Source organism: Eptesicus fuscus, chromosome 10, assembly GCF_027574615.1.
Source record: "Eptesicus fuscus isolate TK198812 chromosome 10, DD_ASM_mEF_20220401, whole genome shotgun sequence".
Classification (NCBI taxonomy): domain Eukaryota; kingdom Metazoa; phylum Chordata; class Mammalia; order Chiroptera; family Vespertilionidae; genus Eptesicus; species Eptesicus fuscus.
The window spans coordinates 95206834-95227230 of NC_072482.1; the positions used below are offsets into that span (position 1 = coordinate 95206834).

Here is a 20397-nt window from a genome sequence, read left to right on the forward strand (position 1 = left end):
GTTTACTGCAGAGCCAGTGTTTGACCAAATGCTCAGTAACGTGAGAACATCAACTATTTCCTTCCTGTATTTAAATGAAGCATGAGCCTTGATTTCACAGCGAAGGGGCATTTCCGAGGCACAGAAGCGCTTCCACCAGTGAGCAGGGAGGTTGTGCGGGCACCGGGCGCTGAGCTGATGGGCCCCGCGTCGCTCAGCTCGCGCTGCCTGGCGGGCCGCAGGCTGTGGGTGGGCAAGCTCGGCCAAGGACAGAGCCACCAGAAATGCGTAAACGTGGGGAATGTGAGGACCTGGTTACTGTGACTCACGAGCAGTTTGCTTTAAACCTTATAATCATCAAAGTACTTTTGGTGTATTTTTTAAAGTGTTTTTTAAATTGATTTCAGAGAAGGAGAGAGAGATAGAAACAATGATGAGGGAGAAACATCCACCGCTGCCCCCTGCACACCCCCTACTGGGGGCATGTGCCCTGGCTGGGAACGGAACCGTGATCTTCGGGTTCAAAGGTTGACATCCAACCACTGGGCCACATTGGCTGGGCCCTTGGGTGTCTTTTTAAAGCTGCAGCACACCTCACTATTTGGACAGCCTCCACTCCACTCACCTGTCAAGGGGGACAGGAACCACAGAACACCCCCCACCCCCTCCAGCAGTGACAGGAACGCAGGGCTGGGTTCCCCACAGCTGCAAGCCCCCATCCGCCAGCTGGTCTCCCTGCAGCCCAGCCCCAGATCCGTGTCGCCGAGGTGACTGTCCTACGCCAAGTACGTGGGGGTCCCACTCAGACATTCCCTTCCTGCCCGTCCGTGACAGGACACGCTGCATTCTCCCTCCCGACCTTGAGGACCTCCTTGGGAAGGCCCTGGAGGTGACCATCCCGGCATACAGTGGGCCCTTCTTGATTGGCTGACTGATTTGAGAGAGAGAGAGAGAGAGAGATGAGAGAGAGAGAGGAAGGGAGAGAGGGAGGGAGGAGGAGAGAGAAACATCGATGTGTTGTTCCTCTTACTATGTATTGGTCGCTTCTTGTATGTGCCCTGACCAGGGATCGAACTCACAACCTTGGCGAATCAGGACAACACTCTGAACAACTACCTGGCTATCTGGCCTGGGCCCAGATGGCGTGAATTAAATGATCTACTTGGTTTTAGTTTTTAGTCTATTTGGAACGTCCAAGCTATACACTTGGGGAATAAATCGGGGCCCCCAAGGTTTCCACGACAGGTCGCCACAACCTGCCCCGTCCTCTTCTCTCCCGCCCATGGCCTCGGGGACTTGGCTGCCCGTGACCGGCGCCGCCCACCTGGGGGACCCAGGCTCGTTGCTCAGGCATGTTCCCCTCCAGAGCCAGGACATCCACGCACGGTGTTTACTTACTCGTCCAAAGGCCCTCGCTCTCGCTCTCGCTCTCGCTGTCAACCTACATGTCATTCCAGCACAGCTCGATCCTTCCCACAGGACACAACAAATGCTAATTGTGTTACCTGGTGGAGCTGACTGCAACTGACGATCTTCCTTTGACATCAGACCTAAGCCGCATACAAACGGTGGCAAGTACAATTGCTTGATGGGATTCCTAATGAGTCCTCACCACATGCCATCGCAGTCCCATGTGGCCTACTGCGGCAGGTGCCGCCCCGGAGAGGCCCACGTCCCAACCCCTGAAACCTGTGCATGTGGCGCCTTACGTGGCAAAGGGACTTTCCAGACAGGAGCAAGTCCAGGATCTTGAGGTGGAGAGACAAGCCTGCGTGATCCCTTCCGACCATGTTCCAGGGGCCAGAGCCCCAGCATTCCCCGCCCAGATGGCGTGGGCCTGATGGCAGGGCTTGTGCAGGCAGCTGCCCCACCCACCTGCCTGAGGGGCTGACCTGGACCCACCGGTAGGCTGCCTGCCCCAGCCTGAGGGGTGGCCGAGGAGCTGCTGTGTGTAGGGGATGCGGTGGACCTGGGGTTTGCAGGCTGGGTGTCCATCCAGTGTCTACAAGGACCCTTCTGGACACGGCAGAACTGGGCAAGATGAGGGGACTGGGTTGGGGGAGGGACCGACTGTCCCAATTCCACTAAGTTCTGGTAAGGAATTCTGAGGGGTTTAGAGAGTTGAATTCTAAATCAGAACCTCACCCGCCAGGTCCGTACGAAGGTGTGATCCTCACAGTAAGGAGGATAGGAGAGATTTTATTTAACGGGTTTCCAGCGTGATGTGTAACGGTTAAGTATTCAGAGGTGGGTCCTGTGGCCCTGAATTTGTTCTCGCGCCCTGGGCCCCCCAAATGTGAGAATGGCCGCAAGCATGCCTTTCGTCAGAGGGAGGGGCAGACGGAGACCAGGAGATGAGAAACGGGGGAAGACACAGGAAAACACCCTTAAACACTGTCAGGGAGGACTGCACCCGCGTGTTAGGAGAGGTGACAGTTTGTGGGTGTTGGTTGTGGGGATTTTGTTTTTTACTCACTGATACAGTGATGCACAGCGGTCTCATAGTTAGGAATGCAAAGCTGCAGATAGTCAGTGAGCGCCGCGTGTAACTCGGCACCAGCTAGACACGGCAGAGATGCACAAACCAGCTCAGCCCACCCAAAATACGGTGAGTGGTTTCAGTCATTTATCTGAGCTCCTAAAGGAAACTGGCTGCCTCTGATGCAACCGTAGAAAATCAGAATTTAGAGAACTTACTCATATTTCATCATTTCCCCCTCTAAGGTCTTGTTTGTGCGGTCACTAATGACAACTACCAGTGGGATATGTTTTATTTAATTTTAATTTTATTTTTTAAATTTCTGTATTGATTAAGGTATTACATATGTGTCCTCATCCCCCCATTACCCTCCAACCCCCCCACTCATGCCCTCACCCCGCTGTTGTCTGTGTCCATTCGTTAGGCTTATTTGCATGAAATCAGAGTTTAGAGAACTTACACATGTGGAATCATTTCCCCTCCAAGGTCTTGTTGGTGAGGTCACTGTTTACAACTACCAGTGGGATATGTTTTAAAAGAGAGCTCGGCTCAAACAGAAACCCAAACGCTCAAATGCTGTTCCCTGAGAAAATCCAAATATTTGCTTCCAGCTCGTGTTAAGGCATGTTTTTAAGCATGAGATGCTGCTGAGGTGCCCACTGCTGCCGACGGTGATTAGAAAGGCCATTAGCAGCAGCTCCTGGGGAGGGGCGGCTGGGGGCTGTGGAGGCGGTTCAGTCACGCAGAGATCAATCTCCGAGCCCTCGGCCGCTGGAGCTCGTGGGGATCCGCACGCTCGGCTCTGAGGGACCATCCGTAACTACTATGAGCCCCTCACCCCTCTGCGAGGCGGTTCTGCCGCAGGAAAAGGGGGGAGGGAGGGAGAGCAGGAGCCAGCGGACAGGAGCTGCGAGCAGGGCAGCTGGTGGGTGAGCGGCTTTGATGCAAAGGACACTGGCGGCTCTGATTAGGCGGCGAGGCGGGCGAGGAGCCAGCAGGATGTCTGTGAATGAACTTGCAAGGCGAGGGACGGTGTTGGCGGCGAGGTACCCGGAGGAGAAGCCCGAGCATTAGCCCCCCAGCGGGCTGATTATTAGAGAACGCCTCCCGAGGAGGTTCCCGCCAGCATTAAAGAGAGACCCGTGGGCTTGGAGAGTGTTCAAGCCACGCAGGGGCACTTCCTGCGGCCACCGCTGGCGCTGGTGGCGAGAAGGGTCGGGAGGTGACAGTGCAGGTTCCCCAGCAGGGCTCACCGCGGCGGGAGCACACACTGACCTGCGTGTGGGGAGCGACCACAGGACATGTGAAGGGGTGACTGGCCTTGGCGTTTCATAGAGAACACTTTTAAACATGCATATAGCTATTTACTTATTTCTCCATATGACAAGTGAGCCGACCTGAGCATTAGGGAGCGAAGCAGGTGTGTCATATTATTGGAGCGTTCCCACGACTAAGCCCTCGGAGGGCCTACTCCTCCTGCAGCGTCACCCGGCTGATCCTGACTGTGATGTGTGGGTCCAGAGCACGTGAAAATGCAGAGCCCTCCTTCAACAACCACTCAGCATTTCACCATGGCAACAACAGATACTAAACCACGGGCCTGCGTGACCACACGCCACGGGGCCTGTGTGAGCACACACCATGGGCCCTGTATGACCACACGCCACGGGGCCTGTGTGAGCACACACCACGGGCCCTGTATGACCACACGCCACGGGGCCTGTGTGAGCACACACCACGGGCCCTGCGTGACCACACGCCACGGGGCCTGTGTGAGCACACACCACGGGCCCTGTATGACCACACGCCACAGTGCCTGTGTGAGCACACACCATGGGCCCTGTATGACCACACGCCACGGGGCCTGTGTGAGCACATGCCACGGGCCCTGTGTGAGCACACGCCACGGGCCCACAAGGCTGGCCTGCCCCCCCCTCCACCTCCCCCCCAGGACAGTCCTGGAGAATGGGCCTCGACTCCCTTACTTCACACGAGGGAGGGAGCGCCGAGGAGCTTGCTGCCACCACCAGGCAGGGAGAGGCTGGAGACATCGGTTAGATGGCGATGATGGACAGGCAGGGAGAGGCCAAAGACATCGGTTAGATGGCGATGATGGACAGGCAGGGAGAGGCCGGAGACATCGGTTAGATGGCGATGATGGACAGGCAGGGAGAGGCCGGAGACATCGGTTAGATGGCGATGATGGCGGCTGCGATGGGCCTTCCGCAGGTGATGGGTCTGGGTCCTCGGGCACCAGGCATCGAAGACACGGTCACAGGGCGCAGACAGGGCTTAGGGAACCCAGGACCCTCCGAACACCCCTGCCCCCACCTCCACAGGAGGCTGGAGGAGAGGCCGAGCCTGACCCTACAGACGCGTGAGTGCGCGTCAGAAAGTGCGGGTGGTCGTCGCAGCCCTTCCTCCGAAATGCCCGCGCCGGCTCAGGCTGCCCAGTATCAGCCAAGAGGAGCGGCGCGTTCATCTCCCCGCGATCGCTAATTAGCACGAGAGGAACCATTTCCACAAGCAACGTGCTCACAGCCGCCTGGCGCCTGGAAACGAGCTGACGGTGCCGCGTTCTCCATGGTAACAGACGTGGGGAAGAGCGAGGCAGAACCCGACGGGGCGGGAGGCCCGGTGGTCGCTGCCCGTCAACTTACAAATCACAAAGGACACCGGGACCCCCAGGGCAAGGCGGTGTTTGATTTAAACAGATTCCCACCAGAAACATTTTGAACGCACTCCTTAAAAGCCACCGAAAGTGAGGAATAGCTACAGTTGAAAAAAGCGCATCCAATTAAAGCCACACGCTCTTCTCTGAGGACCCTCTCGCACCCCCCTCCCCCCAGGATGCAGCCGCAGGGGCACAGGCGCAGGAAAGGCAGAGAAAATGTGCTCCGAAAGAGTGTGGGCGTGAACCTGGGAATGAGAAAGGCAGCTGCCACTTAGCCATGGGCTCAGCTCTGAAGTCTCCTTGTTCCAATGAAGGCCACGGGATAGGAGCTCTCCGCGGGCTACGCCCTCGCCACCAGCGCAATCGCACAATCTCTGCCACTGTCTTCCCTTTTCCTAGACACTCAGTTTAGGTCATTTTTGGAAGGAAGGAAGGAAGGAAGGAAGGAAGGAAGGAAGGAAGGAAGGAAGGAAGGAAGGAGGGAGGGAGGAAGGAAGGGAGGAAGGGGGGAGGGAGGGAGGGAGGGAGGGAGGAAGGAAGGAAGGAGGAAGGGGGGAGGGACGGAGGGAGGGAGGAAGGAAGGAAGGAAGGAAGGGAGGAGGGGAGGGAGGGAGGAGGAGGAGAAGGAGGGAGGAAAGGAAGGAAGGAAGGAAGGAAGGGAGGAAGGAAGGAAGGGAGGAAGGAAGGACAGACAGTAAGCGCGGTTGAAAGATGCACGGTTGAAAGATGCATGGTGTCTCCCGCTAATGAGCCACGGGGCGCCGGCCTCAGCATCCTGTGGGCTGCCTAGACGGCGAGGGCAGGGGTACCAGCCAACAGTATACCGACTTGCTGTGATTTCCAGCTTATAAACCCACGGAACGCACGGAGTCCACGGATCCTGAACAAGCTGCGCTCTGTCCTTCCCTCCAGCACCGCGTGCTGAAGGTGACACACATTCCCGGCCCTCCCGGCGGCCCGTCAGCCGGTCAACGCGCCATCGCTCACCGACTCCTCCCCTCCCTCCCAGGGCCCGCCGCGGCATATTAAGGTCACAGCAGGATTTTAGAGGAGAACTGCTCTGGTTCCTTTAGCCCGTGGCCAGTCTCTGCCTGCCTGCTCCTGGCTCTCACACCGCACCCTGCCGGGCCGGGAAACGCGGCCAAAGCCACGAGAAGCGGGCCACGCCACAGGCGGCCCGCGACCCGCACAGCCCGGGCCGCGTTACTTCCTCAGCTCAGGAGGCTCCATCGCTCCGAGGTCCATGGCGACCCGGTGCCGGGAGGCAGGTGCTGGGATCGGCTCCTTTTCCAGGCGAGACGCCGGGGCGTGGGGAGCGCAGGCAGGTCTCCCCGGACAAGTGGCCGTGACCGCGTCAGACCTGAACGTGGGGGCGACTCAGGCTTTCCTAACCTCGGCACTATGTGTTGCTGCTGTGTTCATCCTCACCTGAGGATACATTTTTTTCCATCGATGTTTTGGGGAGAATGGAAGGGAGGGGAGAGACAGAGAGAGAAATATTGCTGAGAGACATAGATTGATTGCCTCCCACACGCCCCAACCGGGGCTGGGGATCGATCCTGCAACCGGGGTACGTACCCTTGACCAGAATCGAAACCTTGACCCTTCAGTCCGAGGGCCGACGCTCTAACCACTGGGCGACCGGCCAGGGCGACCCTGGCACTATGGATGGTTGGGGCCGGACAGTCCTTTGTTGTGGGGGCTGCCCCAAGCTTGTGGGGTGGCCAGCAGCGCCCCCCCCCCCGCCCCCAGCTGTGGCAATCAAAACTGTCTCCAGACATGACCAAGTGTCCCCCAGGGGACAGCACCCCGCAATCCGACGACTGGTCTGACTCACAGATCTGAGCTGCGGGCTCCCCCTCCCGCTCCCGTGGCTCCGACCCGGCTCCGACCCGCCCCTTCCCGTTCGCTCCCGAGGGAAGGCCCAGGTCACCGGCGCCCGCGGCCTAGGAACCCGTCAGACCAGCTCGCGTGCGACTGCCACCGCCCACGCACATCTGTCACACGCACTGTAAGAACAGATTTGCATCGGCAAGTATGACATTCTCAGTAAATCAGCACTCAGCCTAGAACGAACCTATTAATGTTGCCGGGAACCTGTTATGCGGCCAGCCAGCCGCTCGAATGGCTGGTCTTCTCAGGAAGGAGCCCTGGTTTCATCCCTGGGCTGGGAGAGTGTCTTTTACTTCCTGGTTGCACCCGTGCTTGGTGGTGATTAAAAAACGTGTAGGCATCCCCATCCACGAATTCCCGTATTTTCTCTTTCTTTCTTTCTTTCTTTCTTTCTTTCTTTCTTTCTTTCTTTCTTTCTTTCTTTCTTTCTTTCTTTCTTTCTTTATTTCTTTCTTTCTCTCTCTCTCTCTCTCTCTCTCTCCCTCTCCCTCTCTCCCTCTCTTCTTTCCTCTCTCTCTCTCTCTCCTCTCCCTCCCTCCCTTCTTTCTTTCTTTCTTTCTCTCTTTCTTTCTTTCTTTCTTTCTTTCTCTCTCTCTCTCTCTCTCTCTCTCCCTCCCCCTCCCTCCCTCCCTCCCTTCCTCTCTCTCTCTTTCCCTTCCTTCCTTCCTCTCCTCCCTTCTTTCTTTCTTTCTTTCTTTCTTTCTTTCTTCTTTCTTTCTTTCTTTCTTTCTTTCTTTCTTTCTTTCTTTCTTTAAAATAGACCCCCGGTCTCCTTTCCCGCTTCCTAATTCATTCTTGCTCCCGTGTGGGTTCTGTAATAATTACACGAGCCCTCAGGCCAGCTCCTTCTCTAATATAATGAAAGCAAACAGTAATAAATGGAATTATAAATGAGAATATTTCTAGCCTCATAATTAAAATATATGTGTTTGAAAGCCGTGGGTCCATTTGCATTCCCCTCCTCCCCCCCAAACCACCCTAGTTTACAGAAGGCGGGGTCAGCGTTGTGAGGAGGAGAGGGCTCGGAACTGGTGTCTGAGAGGGGCCCGCGCTCCCGCTGGGTTAGTTTCCGTTGTTACACAGACTCACCCGGAGGGTGAGAACGCTCCCGCAGAGAGAGGCATCTTGGAGAAAAGCGGAACGATCTGGACTGAGCGGCAAACCGTTGGAGACGCAGGACAATCACACTGTCTTACCCGGCGACTGGGAACTGCTTTGTACTGAAATGTCATGGAATTAAGAAACTTTCACGGTTTGGGAAAATCAGCTTCAAGACAGGAGCATGATTGATCCCTGGGGAATGTTACACATGAACATGTACCCCTTATACGGTAAGGTTCCATGGGGTTCAAGCTTCGATTTTATGGAACGTGGGAACAAGGAGAGACCTTAGAGATGACTGAGATGTTCACATTTCACCAAATGAAATTTCACCCAGAAGCCCAATGTTTAAAAAAATATATTTTATAAATTCAACTTATTTTCGTTTGGTGAGCGCAAACTTTTGAAATTCGGTGTAAGACCTGCAACCAGCTCTGACAGTCCTGTGATTTGTTCAGGTGTCCAGATGCTGACACACCGGGATCAGTAGCGGCAATCGTTCTTCTGTCTTCACGGCTCCCTTTGCCATTTCGGGGTGCTCCCTATCACCCAGAAACGTCAGTCTAGTCTACACAGCATCACGCACCGGCAGTTCCGGTGTTACGTGTGCATCTGTTCTTCCTGTTGCAGCTCATAAACAGTCCAAACGGCATCTCAAGATGAAGTGGACAGCAAGCTTCGCCCACGACCCCTGAGCATTTTAGGAGCAGATTTTGACAATCGCTGAGTCGACACAACTTTTCACACGAGAGACGCCCTCCCGCACAGAGTCGGGAGGGGCTGGGCCCAGGTCACGGGCGGGCAGGACTCGGACCAGGACTGACGAGGACCAGGACTCGGGACTTGTTCAGCTTGGCTCTTCGAGGCTCGCACCGCCTCTGCCAGTGAATTACTCGATTTACCAGCGCAGAGAGCAAACCTTCGGGATGCTATTAGCAAGTTGCTATTCCCCGTCCTTTTGGGAATCTGCTAATTGCCCTTTCATAAGCGCGGCTCATTACGATTAAGACTTTGATTAAATGTGGAAGTCTAGACTTTATCTGATATTTCAGGCACATTTCGTAGGAATTTAAAGTAGCACAGCAGCGCGAATGGTGCCTTCAAATCTTCCCGCCTGTGACCCGCCCTCCCAAGGAGTCCTCAGAGAGCCGCTGGTCTGCCCCGATTCTCCCTCAAGGAGCTTACAGTTAAACCGGGGAGAGCTCACATTCGAAACCACAAACATCAGTGCCTGAGCAGGAATTCAGAGGAGATGCAGGCCAGCTCCATGGAGGCTGGGTCCTGGGACCAAGGGCGGTCTGATTCAGAGAGAAGGGCATGCTGGGGGGGAAGGGTGGCGCCAGGAAGTGCGGCCGACATTTGCAGACCATCATCGACAATGACAAGCACGGAGGGGGGGCTGTAATTCTCAAGGAAGTTCTAAGTATTGTTGCTCAACCTTTTGCAGCGAAAGACCAGGGCCAAGCTGCAGTCACACAGCCCAGAGGGAAGGGACTAGGCCCAACATTACCATAATACTTCGCAGAAAGGGTCTCAGAAATCCAACCTAGCTTGTCGGCCTTCCTTTCTTCCCCCTCCCTCCCTCCCTCTTCTTCCCCCAGCGAGGCCGGGCTGGGGGCGGGGGAGGGGGAGGACGCCCACACACTGCCCGGTGACATGTGCTGGGGACAAGGGGGGCGATGGCTCAGTGAGTTTTTCTATTAAATCAGGAAAAACACAACTTGCCCCGAACATCACCTCTTCGGGCTTCTCAGACCAGCTGCTTCCCGACGCCCCGCTGAGGAACAAATTGTTTTCCCGGCAGGACGCTCGGACACGCCCGCATCAGTGGTCTGATCATCCCAGCATCCAGCCAGCCGAGGAGGCGATCTGATGCGGGCAACCCGGGCATCTCAATGTAGGACCAGAGCCAGGATGCCCTCCGGGCACCTCCTCAGCTTCTGGAAGTACCCACCATCAGCTCTTCCCCCGCCTAGCGGCCGCAGGAAGCCGGGCCTTCTGGTACGCCGCCAGACCCGTTAGACGGAGGATAACGGCAAACGCAACGTGAAGAAGCCCGCGGCCCCTCGCTGCGTGACGCCGCCAGCTTGTGGTGATTGTTCCGGCCGCCACAGGAGACTGACAGAAAGTGTCTTTTACAACCGGACTTTTGATTTAAAGTTTAAAACGTTGGATCCCATGTGAACTTCTGTAGAAAACAACCCATCCATTAAGTTGATGCAGATTGGACAAACACAGAGTGGAGAGAGGAGTCTACGCGTGTGTTCTCGGTAAAGACTTGTTCTCCCCGTGCTGCGTGGTGGCTGATAAAGGACCGCACACGTGTCACCGACGACAGGTTTGCAGGTTAAATGCACATGAAAAGGTACTGCGTGCTGAGTCGGCAATACGGGCACCAGGTGGGCCCCCACCGAGCGTGCTGCGAGGCCTGGTCATGGCAACATCAGGCTCCACGGGGACGGAAACGGGACACTGCTGAGCGAGTGGGAGGGGGCGTGCCTAATGCGCTCAGACACCCAGGGACGCCGGTGTGAAGGTGATTGCACGCCTCCGGGAGGCGGTCCGACCCTCTGAGGGGAGGTGCCTGTCGGCATGACCAGGTGAAGGCCTGTGTGAGGGCAGGAGGCCGGATGATGGTTCTCGGAAATTGAAACAAAAGTGGAAAAAAGGCAGAGAAGGCCTTCCGCCGCCTCCTCCCGTGTGCCCGGGAGGGGGCTCGCTGGGCATCGCGTGACCTTGGGAGGCAGGACCCGCTTTCCTTAAATTATCGCTGTGCCAACAAGAACATTCCTGGTCCAGCACCCTCAGCGCGGGAGCCCGCTCCTTACCATCGCTGCTGCGTATCCGTGTGGCGCACTGGCCACAGCACAGCCACGCGTCCCATTGGGTCGCTCCCTAGTCCGGCGTGTCTTCCTGTCAAACTGACGCGTCAGCAGCATCTCGCCATCCGACGTCGGAAGTGACCAGTGGCCGTTGAGGTAGATGCGTGGGGAGGCGGGAAGACGCGTGGCTGCGTCCGGGTGACGGGTCCTTGTCCCTCCATCAGCCCAAGCTGGTAGCATGATTGGCAGGTCACGCGCTTGTCAATCACTCCGGTAATAACCGCAGAGCAGTGGGAGCCGGGCGTCTCTGAGATGAACGAGACCCGCTGCTCAGCTGAGGACTCAGGTGCAGGCGACACGGCGTCGCTCACCTGTGACCTCAGGGCTCGGGGACGGAGGGGAGACTGGCTTCGCTTTCAATTCACACCGTTTCAGGTTCAAGTGACCCAACAGCTGAGCCTCCCTCCGGGCCGGACGCCCACGGACGTACACGTGCAGGCAGCGCGGGGGGCAGGGGGGCGCCGTCCTCCTTTGTGAATCGAGGTGCGTGCGTGAACACGGTTGGTGCGGCTCATTTTTACCTCCAGCCGAAACCTCCGCCGCGTCGAATGTTCGTGACCGCGTCGCCCTTGGGAAGCGGAGGTGCGACGGCTCACGTTTCGATGGTGAGGGAAAGACCAGTTGGTAATTACCACCCCACGCGCCCCTGAGGGTTAGTCTGACCAACGCCTTTCGTCTTGAATCCTGTCGCTCAGCTCCTGGCTGGCGGCTCCTGCCCTTCGCGGCACTGCCCTCTGCTTCTGCCGCAGCCCCGGGCCCGCGGAAAGGCGTCTTCCGGCTGCCGGGACGGGCCTGCTTCTCTCCCGAAGCACCGCCCCGACAGAGCTCCGCTCCTGCTCCGCGTTCCCTGCGAAACCGCTCACGGCCTATGAAACCCACCTCATTTCTGCCAAGGCTAGCGTGGAGGGGGCTGGGCTCAGACCCCTGCTTTCCCATTCCCTCCTCATCACCGGCAGGCCCCGCAGCGGCCCCGCACCCCGGGGCAGGCCTGGGTCCCGGAGAGAAGGAGCCCGAGGGACCCCGGCGGTGACTCGCTCGGGACTCAGCGGCACCATAACCGCCGCTGGGTGTGAATGAATCCAAATTATTTTTTTGGTCAGATCCACCAAGAATACATTTTTTGGTGTGCCGCAGACTTTTAGTAATTAGTTTATGTGCCGCGAGATGAAAACGGTTGAAAATCGCTGCTTGGAGCTATTTAAAAATTAGACGAAAATGGAAATGTGCCTCTTTGCCCTCAGCGGTGTGATACTTTGGGGGACACGTGAATTAGATTTCCCAGCAGACGTCACCCCCGTTTTCCTTAAGCGTGTCACTCAGCTAAATCGGTGTGACACGCGTGTGCTCGAAAGGACGCCACGCGGCCACCTGCACCCCAGCTCCTTCCGGGGACAGACACGGCTGCGTGGGCCGTCTTCACGCCCTGGGCCCCGGCCAGGGGACACTCACGTCCTTCTCCCTCGGCTAACCGCGAGAAATGCTGTCTGAAATGGCGTAAAATTCCCCCACTTAATTACTGGTCACCTTGCTTTTATTTTATTTATTTACTTTTTAAATATATATTTTTTTATTGATTTCAGAGAGGAAGGGAGAGGGAGAGAGAGATAGGAACATCAGTGATGAGAATCGTTGACCGGGCGCCTCCCGCACGCGTGTGGCGCGGTGGCGTGTGGCGTGTGGCGCGGTGGCGTGTGGCGCTGTGGCGTGTGGTACGGTGGCGTGTGGTGCGGTGGCGTGTGGTGCGGTGTTGGAGGGAGCGTGGGTGGCCCAGGATGACAATAAGTGCGCAGAGAGGACGTCACCTCCGCAGAGGCTGCCGGCTGCGTGTCCCGCGCTCGCCTCCAGTGTGCAGAGCCGAGGCAGGCTCCCCGTTCAATTTGCCACAAAACTGATTTCCCGCCACATTGTTCCAAGAGATGCTGCTTACCACGTTTTTTGTTTGTTAATCCTCACCGGAGGTGTTTTTTCCATTGATTTTTAGAGTGGAAGGGAGGGGGACAGACAGAGAGAAACATCGATGTGAGAGAGACACATTGGTTGGTTGCCTCCCGCATGTGCCCTGACCAGAATCAAACCCGGGACCTTTCCGTCCGAGGTCGGATGCTCCATCCACTGAGCCACCCGGCTAAGGCTGTTGCTCACCGCTTTAAAATGGCATCACTGTCTCGCATTTCCCCGTATTTTGACAAAAAGCAGCCGAAGCCTGGGGGCAGGGACAGTGGTCTGTGGTTGGAAGACATGTTTTTGTATTTTAATCCGCAGGACACTTTCTAGGGCCATCTGCCAGCGGCCACACGCTTCTCGGGGGGATGGCATGCGCGGCGTGTACTTCCGTGAACAGCTTCGCTAATTAAGACAAATACAAGCTTTCTGTCTTTGCGCCTCCCGCTGTCTCCCGGCCAGGAAGTCTAGCGAGACTTATTTCCAGTCAGCCAGGGAGCCAGCTGAGCGCCGGAACAGGCTTTGGACACGTGTCAGATCAACACCGAATGCGTATGTTTTTGACATCGCACAACATTACCTTCTTTTAGAGATGCTTTCGGTAAACAGCATCTTGCATCTCAAAAGGCAGTGCGTCAACCAGCCGTGGCCCCACTTTCTGTGACGGACAGGCGGCGGGCGAGCCGGCGGACCCAGCCGGGCGCAGTCACCGCTCACAACCGCGTGACTCACAACGGAAACCTGTCCTTCCCGGCATCTCTCGGAAAACATCACAATATAAACCACCTCAGTGTGGAGTCGACATTTTAAAAAAAATCCTTATTGTTGAAAGTATTAAATGTATCCCTTTCCCCATGTAGCCCGCCCCAGGCCTTCACCACACGGCGGTCTGTGTCCGGGTTACGCACGGATGCATACAAGCTCTTTGGCTGACTGGAGTCCAGATTTTAATCTCTAGTCTTTTTAACAAAAGGGAGAAGTCAATGTAGCTTTCAAACTACTTCATGTGACTGCATTAAATTATGCATATTTATAAAATTAGAATATCTTTAACGAATAGGAAGCGTAACCACTTTGCTTCCCCTTTTATTTCTCACACCGACCACCTGCCTGCTTCCTTTTCTGAGCGCCACACGTTGAAGAAACCGGCTGCCATCCATTGGTTAAGCTTTAACTCAATGACTAGCGTGTCTGAGTGAGAGACTAGTATCTCCATTTGTCTTCATCGACCCCTTTCCTATGTTCGGGCTGAAATGGACTCACTGAACTAAAAGCAATGATATCTTAATGCCATGGCTAGAAGTAGCTCAAAATCACCGTTTTCAACAAAAATTTCATTGTGCACAGCAGGTCGCACTCCAAACCGTGTAGGTCTGGATCCAGGTGTGCCGGGGCCTCGGTAGCTTGAGGGTCTGCCAATTCCAAGACACGCTTCACGGGAAACAATGACAATACAAACTTGGTCAGAGGCGCGTGCGTGTGAGCAGCTCTAGGCCCCGCTGCACTGGCTCCTGGGGAAGCCGGCCAGCGAGCGGCTCAGGATGGTGGTTAAAGGAGGGGTGCCTGCCGAAGGCCTTGAGAAAGTCTACTTTACTAGGGGCCGGTGCACGAAATTCGGGCACCGTAGGGTCCCTAGTGGCTGCCGGCCAGGGTCTTCCTTCATTCCATGTATAGTATTTTTTTTTTGCAATTGTTAAATCTTGTCCCTGGATTTCTCATTCAAAATAGGAAACTCTTCATCCAATTCCTAGTGTTATTTTAGAAATGACCTCCCAGACATACAATATCCCCAAACAACGCCACGTAAGATAAAGATGCTTTATTTACAGAACATTCACGAGGCTCGTTGCCGTAGCTTTCTGGGTTCCCGGGTGAGTGACTGTAATGTATTCCATATTTGCTGGCCGTTTTCCAGTATTAAACACGTCAACTTTTTACTTAGGAGTCATAAAAGTTACTGAGACAGTTCCGAGAAGAAGAATGCATGACACCAATTCCGCAGGAAATCAATTAACGTTTTTATGAGCAGCAGTAAAAGTACGATCAGAGGTTGGCAGAGGGTGAGGTCAGGAGATCTGACCCCCAAGAATATTCTCCACCGAGCCCTGTGTGTTGCTGTGAGAATGTTCCGGGCTGTGTCAGAGCGAAAGCCTCGCTGCCGAGACAGACACACTTTACGTGTCAGAATGACGAAGTCCTTGATCAGGCCCCGTGGCCTCCTGCGGGGCATATGAGCCCTAACTTTTACGGTACCCTCAGTTCCTAATTGAATTTTTGTGGGTCTCTGAACTTACACACTTTGGTATTCTGAATTATGTGTTTTGTGTGCAAATAAAACCCTGTGTGCTGTATAAGTGTATAAAGGAGGTTCACATTTTCTGAAGAGGTTCTTGTTGAGGCAAGGTAAGCAATTCTAAGATTGGGTTAATGACCATTGATATTTGACAATGAAGGTGATGGCGCCTTCATATCACTTCTACATAAGATTCATTCATTCATTCATTCATTCATTCAGCGAATGCTGAACCCCACCCACCACATGAATTTGATGACGTCCAGAATGTAAACACCGAGGACAGAAATATAAAGACAGGAAACCAGTGTGACACGCCAGCTCCCCCCAATCCTGGGAGGCGGCGCTGACCTGGAATACTCCTTCATGATGGTGGTAAGTTTGCTGCACCCCCACGCCTACCCGATCTCTCCTAGAGGGGCCGGCATTCTCCTTTCCAGAAACCTGCCCTCACTGAGGAGCGAGGACCCCTGCTCGGGGACAGGTAAGCCCAGGGACAGAGCAGCACCAGGTCCTCTGACGCCAACGGACAGGCCCGACGCCCGCATAAGAGCCTCACGAACGCGCACCTGAGCACCCACGCCAGAGAAGCCGGGACGATCACAGCGCCGACGGCTGCTGCTTCGGACGAAAACCATAGACACCAGCCATCCTGGATGCGCGGGGCCCTCCAGGCCTGTGGTGGGGCCTGACCATGAGCAGATAAAACCTCACAGGCCCGAAGCTCCCACACGGCTCGAAGCTCCCACACGGCTCGAAGCTCCCACGCGGGCCCGAAGCTTCCACATGGTGTGCCTCACACGGGCCCGAAGCTCCCACACGGGCCTGAAGCTTCCACATGGGCCCAAAGCTCCCACGTGGCTCGAAGCTCCCACACGGGCCCGAAGCTCCCACGCGGCCCAAAGCTCCCACGCGATGTGCCTCACACGGAGGCTGTGCTGTGGGCCTCTCGGACCCCCTCTGAGGCTCCATATCTAAACTCCACGAACAAGAGGGAGTTTGGGTCTGAACCTCTTTGCGTATGAGGCGCCCTTTTGCGTCAAGTGTTTTTGGAGACCGCGTGACAGGAGTTGTACTTAAAAACCCCTCTATTGTTGGGAGTGTTACAGGTGCGTTTCATCGATGGCCCAGCGCACGCCACTAAGAGCCCGCAGCACGGCTGGTGTGTGTGTGTGTGTGTGGGTGTAGGGGGGTGAGAGCCCGCAGCACGACTTGGGGGAAGGGATGTGGTGGTGGGGGGGGGCGGGTGAGAGCCTGCAGCACGGTCCAGAGGGACGCCTTCGGGCTGCCCACACAGTGTCCTCGGGACAGCTTCCTGGAAAGTGGCCACAGCACAAGCCAGGGCCCTTATGCCCAAGCGCCAGGTGGGAAAGGCCGTTCTCAAATAGCGAGGCCTCGGCACCGAGCTCCCGGCTGCAGGCCTGGCTCGATCAGGGATACATCCCAAAGGCTCCATCGAATGTCCTGGAAGTAAACTTCCTTGATGTGGGGTCCTTTAGGGGAGCTTTTGATAAATATTAAGTTTTTGATTAAGGAAATATACACATAAACCAGACACTGTTCTAAGCATTTTGCATCTACCATGCCATTCAATATTCATGACAGTCTTATACCGTGTCACTATCATAGTCCCTATTTTAAAGACGAGGGAGCGGAGGCACAAAAATGAAGACCGCTAGCAGTGGGTGGAGTCAGGATTTGAACTTAAAGACATCCAACCCAATCTCCTTAAAAAAAATACGTTTTTATTGACTTCAGAGAAGGAGGGAGAGGGAGAGAGAGAGAGAGAAACATCAACGAGAGAGAACCATGGATCGGCTGCCTCCTGCACGCCCCCACTGGGGATGGAGCCTGCACCCGGGCATGTGCCCTGACCCGGAACAGAACCCACAGACCTTTCCGTGGCCACGGGACCACGCCCCAACCAGCCGAGCCACACCGGCCAGGGCGAAGCGATGGTCTGAAAACCCAGCGTTAGAGAATGCAGCAAGCACGGGCAGTTAGCGGAAGAAGCTCATGATGTAGCCGTTGGTTAAAAACGACTGTAGCTCATTCTGGAAGGAAATGGTCCCGGTATTCTGATCCCGGGGGCTCCCTGCCCGCGTAGGCCACACGCCGGGCGCCGGCCACACGGCCAGGGACGGCGACTGAGGCGGGACGCGGTTTGGCTCCTGTGATCTCTGCGGCGGCTCTGCTGCCCGAGGAGCTGGCGCCGTTACACTCACGAACCCAGGGCGTCTTTCTGCTCAGGCACGTGGCCCCTGGTTCCTTTTCAACTGGCACCCCAAAATGACAGGCGGCTTTCGGGGCGACAGGTGCCAACTTACCTGCAGCTGCCTCCGTGCTCAGCCCAGCTAGGGCCCACCATCCCTCGGGCCCTCGCGAAGTGCCGCTCAGAGCCCGTTTCCCACCCACAGGCCACGGCGTGGCAAGCAGACTGTCCCTCCCTCCCGCCTGCACGCGTTTCCTGGCGGGGCGCTGTCCACTGACACTTCAGTTTATAACGCAGTGGCCCCCGCATTGTCTGCCTCACCCCGGCCATCAGCCGCGGCCAGACCCAGCCAGCAGCCGAGGCCCCGGGGCCCGAGCTCTGGGCACCAACATCCCCGCGTTGCTCCCTGCTTCCCCGGGGGCACCACTCGCTCTGCTCCCGCCATCGGAAATGATCTATGACGCGGCAGCATTTCCAGTTTCACACATGAACCTTCTTTCTGCTTCTTGAGGTACGAGGCCGACAGCCTTGCTCGGACCCCACGGACGGGGACTCTCTGCCCGCACCCCCTCTCCTACAGCCGCTTCCGCTCTGAATCAGCTGAGCGCCGAGCCAAGTTCATGACTCATCTAGTGGCTCACCACGGCTTAGAATAAACATGGTGAGACCAATGAAAGCGGACACCTCCCTTCCCTCCAAGAAATACATCTCTATCTACCTATCTATCATCTATCTATCATCTATCTATCATCTATCTATCTATCTATCTATCTATCTATCTATCTATCTATCTATCTATCTATCTATCTATCTATCTATCTATCTATCTATCTATCTATCATCTGTCTTTCATCTATCTATCTATCTATCTATCTATCTATCTATCTATCTATCTATCTATCACCTCTGCAAGCCTATGTAAGAATTTTTAAATCTTTTTCTTATTCATCAGTTCAAAGATGTGTGAGTCCAAATGGGCGATGAGACGACAGCACACAGGAAGCCCAGCCAGTGGCCGATGCAGTGAACACAGAAAAGCGACACGGGTGCCGCGGTACTCACCCCGCAGCCCAGGCCGCCGCCGCCCTCGCAGGTGACCCTCCTCTGCCCGGGCTCGGGGAGCAGCCCGGCGCCGCAGCCGGGGCGCGGGCACAGCACGCCGCCCATGCGCAGCACGCACTCCTCGGCGCCGTAGTGCTGGTAGCGGCCGTACTGCGGAGACAGAACCAGGGACAGTGAGGCGCTGGGGCCACGTGACGGCCGCGCTGGTGGGGTCCTCGCCGACCCGTCTCAGTGAGAAACGCAGAGGGCCGACGAGGTGCGGCCCCGCGTCACGGCCCCCCCTCCCCCCCCGAGGCACCTGGCAAAGCAGGCGAGGTGCTTACTTACTCTTTGTGCTTCTAGAAATGTGTCCTCAGAAAGAGATGTTGCAAAGTTTGTTTATTTCTGAATACTGCTCCCCCCGACTTCATTCGATGGTGCTAGTTCATACACATTCTAGCCATGCACCCCGGCCTCCTCACGGAGCGGGGCAGCTCGGGCCTCCTCTGGGGTCCTCCGGGCGTTGGGGCCACTGTGCACAGCGGTCCCCATACCCGCCCGTGGTGCCGGAGCCGAACGCACCGGCGTGGGAGAGACCGATGACAAATAGCGGTCCCTTCCTCGGTCCCCCTGCCTCCTCCCTGACCTCCCGGTGCCGCTGCGTGGCTCAGGCCCCGGGGACGCCCCAGCCTGCAGAGCCACCCCGAACCCCGGCATCCAGGGCCCGGTCTCCCTGGCGGCAGCTCTAACGTGCTGTCTCCTCGCATGTCGGATCATGGTCTCCCCCAAACGGGGATCAAGCCCAATGCGTGTGCGCAGCTGTGAACGGGTTGGGGCGGCGCTGAGGGAGAGCTGCCTGGGGCCGGACGGGACCGTGCCGGGGACTCAGCAGCGAGCAGGACCGACGCCCCTGCTCGTCCACGGGACGGACTGTAAACGCTGAGATTAAACGCGAGGGCTCAGACGGAGACAGTGGGAAGGGAATGAAACACAGGGAGGGCGAGTCCAGGCAGACGGGCTCCAGTGTGGAGTGATCGGGGAGTGAGGGCGCGCACAGACCGGGCGCACGGACACACCCCGAGGAGGGAGGAGTGAGAGAAGCCACGGGCCCTGGGGAAGGGGTGTAGAGAAGCCACGGGCCCTGGGGAAGGGGTGTAGCTTCACAGGGGCCGGAGGCCCCGGGCCTGGCTCCTCTGGGGTGCGGTGAGCAGGCGGGCGCTGGAGCAGAGGGAACATGGGGAACCAGGAGGCGGAGTCAGCGTTAATGAGGGGCGAGGAGGTCGAGGAAACGGCACCCTTTTCTCTAGAAGCCCCTGTGCGTTGTTCGATGCCGCATCCCCGCGAGTGTGTGCGCCTGTGTGGGACCTGCTACCCGTACGCCGGCCGACGCTGCGGACGCTGCTGTGAAATGCGTTTGCAGACGCCCAGGTAGCTCTCACGACGCGGACGGGCCACAGACAGAGGACCAGAGACGACAGCACCGTATTGGCAAGCATGTTTGAAAGCGAGTGTTAACAGCAAGGAGCACACACCTGCACCCGAGCACACCCGCACCTGAGCACACCCGCACCTGAGCACACCCGCACCTGAGCGCACACCCGCACCTGAGCACACCCGCACCTGAGCACACCCGCACCCAAGCGCACACCCGCACCCGAGCGCACACCCGCACCCGAGCGCACACCCGCCCCCGAGCACACACCCGCCCCCGAGCACACACCCGCCCCTGAGCACACACCCGCCCCCGAGCGCACACCCGCCCCCGAGCACACACCCGCCCCTGAGCACACACCCGCCCCTGAGCACACACCCGCACCCGAGCGCACACCCGCCCCCGAGCACACACCCGCCCCTGAGCACACACCCGCCCCTGAGCACACACCCGCACCCGAGCGCACACCC

General features: G+C 56.9%; 1 protein-coding gene across 3 annotated transcripts in view; it reads right to left on the reverse strand.

The window, feature by feature from the left end:
- Positions 1-20397, reverse strand: part of PRKN (parkin RBR E3 ubiquitin protein ligase) — a 534126-nt gene that overhangs the window by 43192 nt on the left and 470537 nt on the right. For 2 of the 3 annotated variants that reach the window (XM_054722613.1, XM_028132921.2), the window contains exon 9: positions 18517-18666. The exons of the other annotated variant lie outside the window; for it this stretch is intronic. In XM_054722613.1, coding sequence (XP_054578588.1) covers positions 18517-18666 — 150 coding nt within the window. The remainder of the gene's footprint in view (positions 1-18516; positions 18667-20397) is intronic. 3 annotated transcript variants of the gene reach the window in all.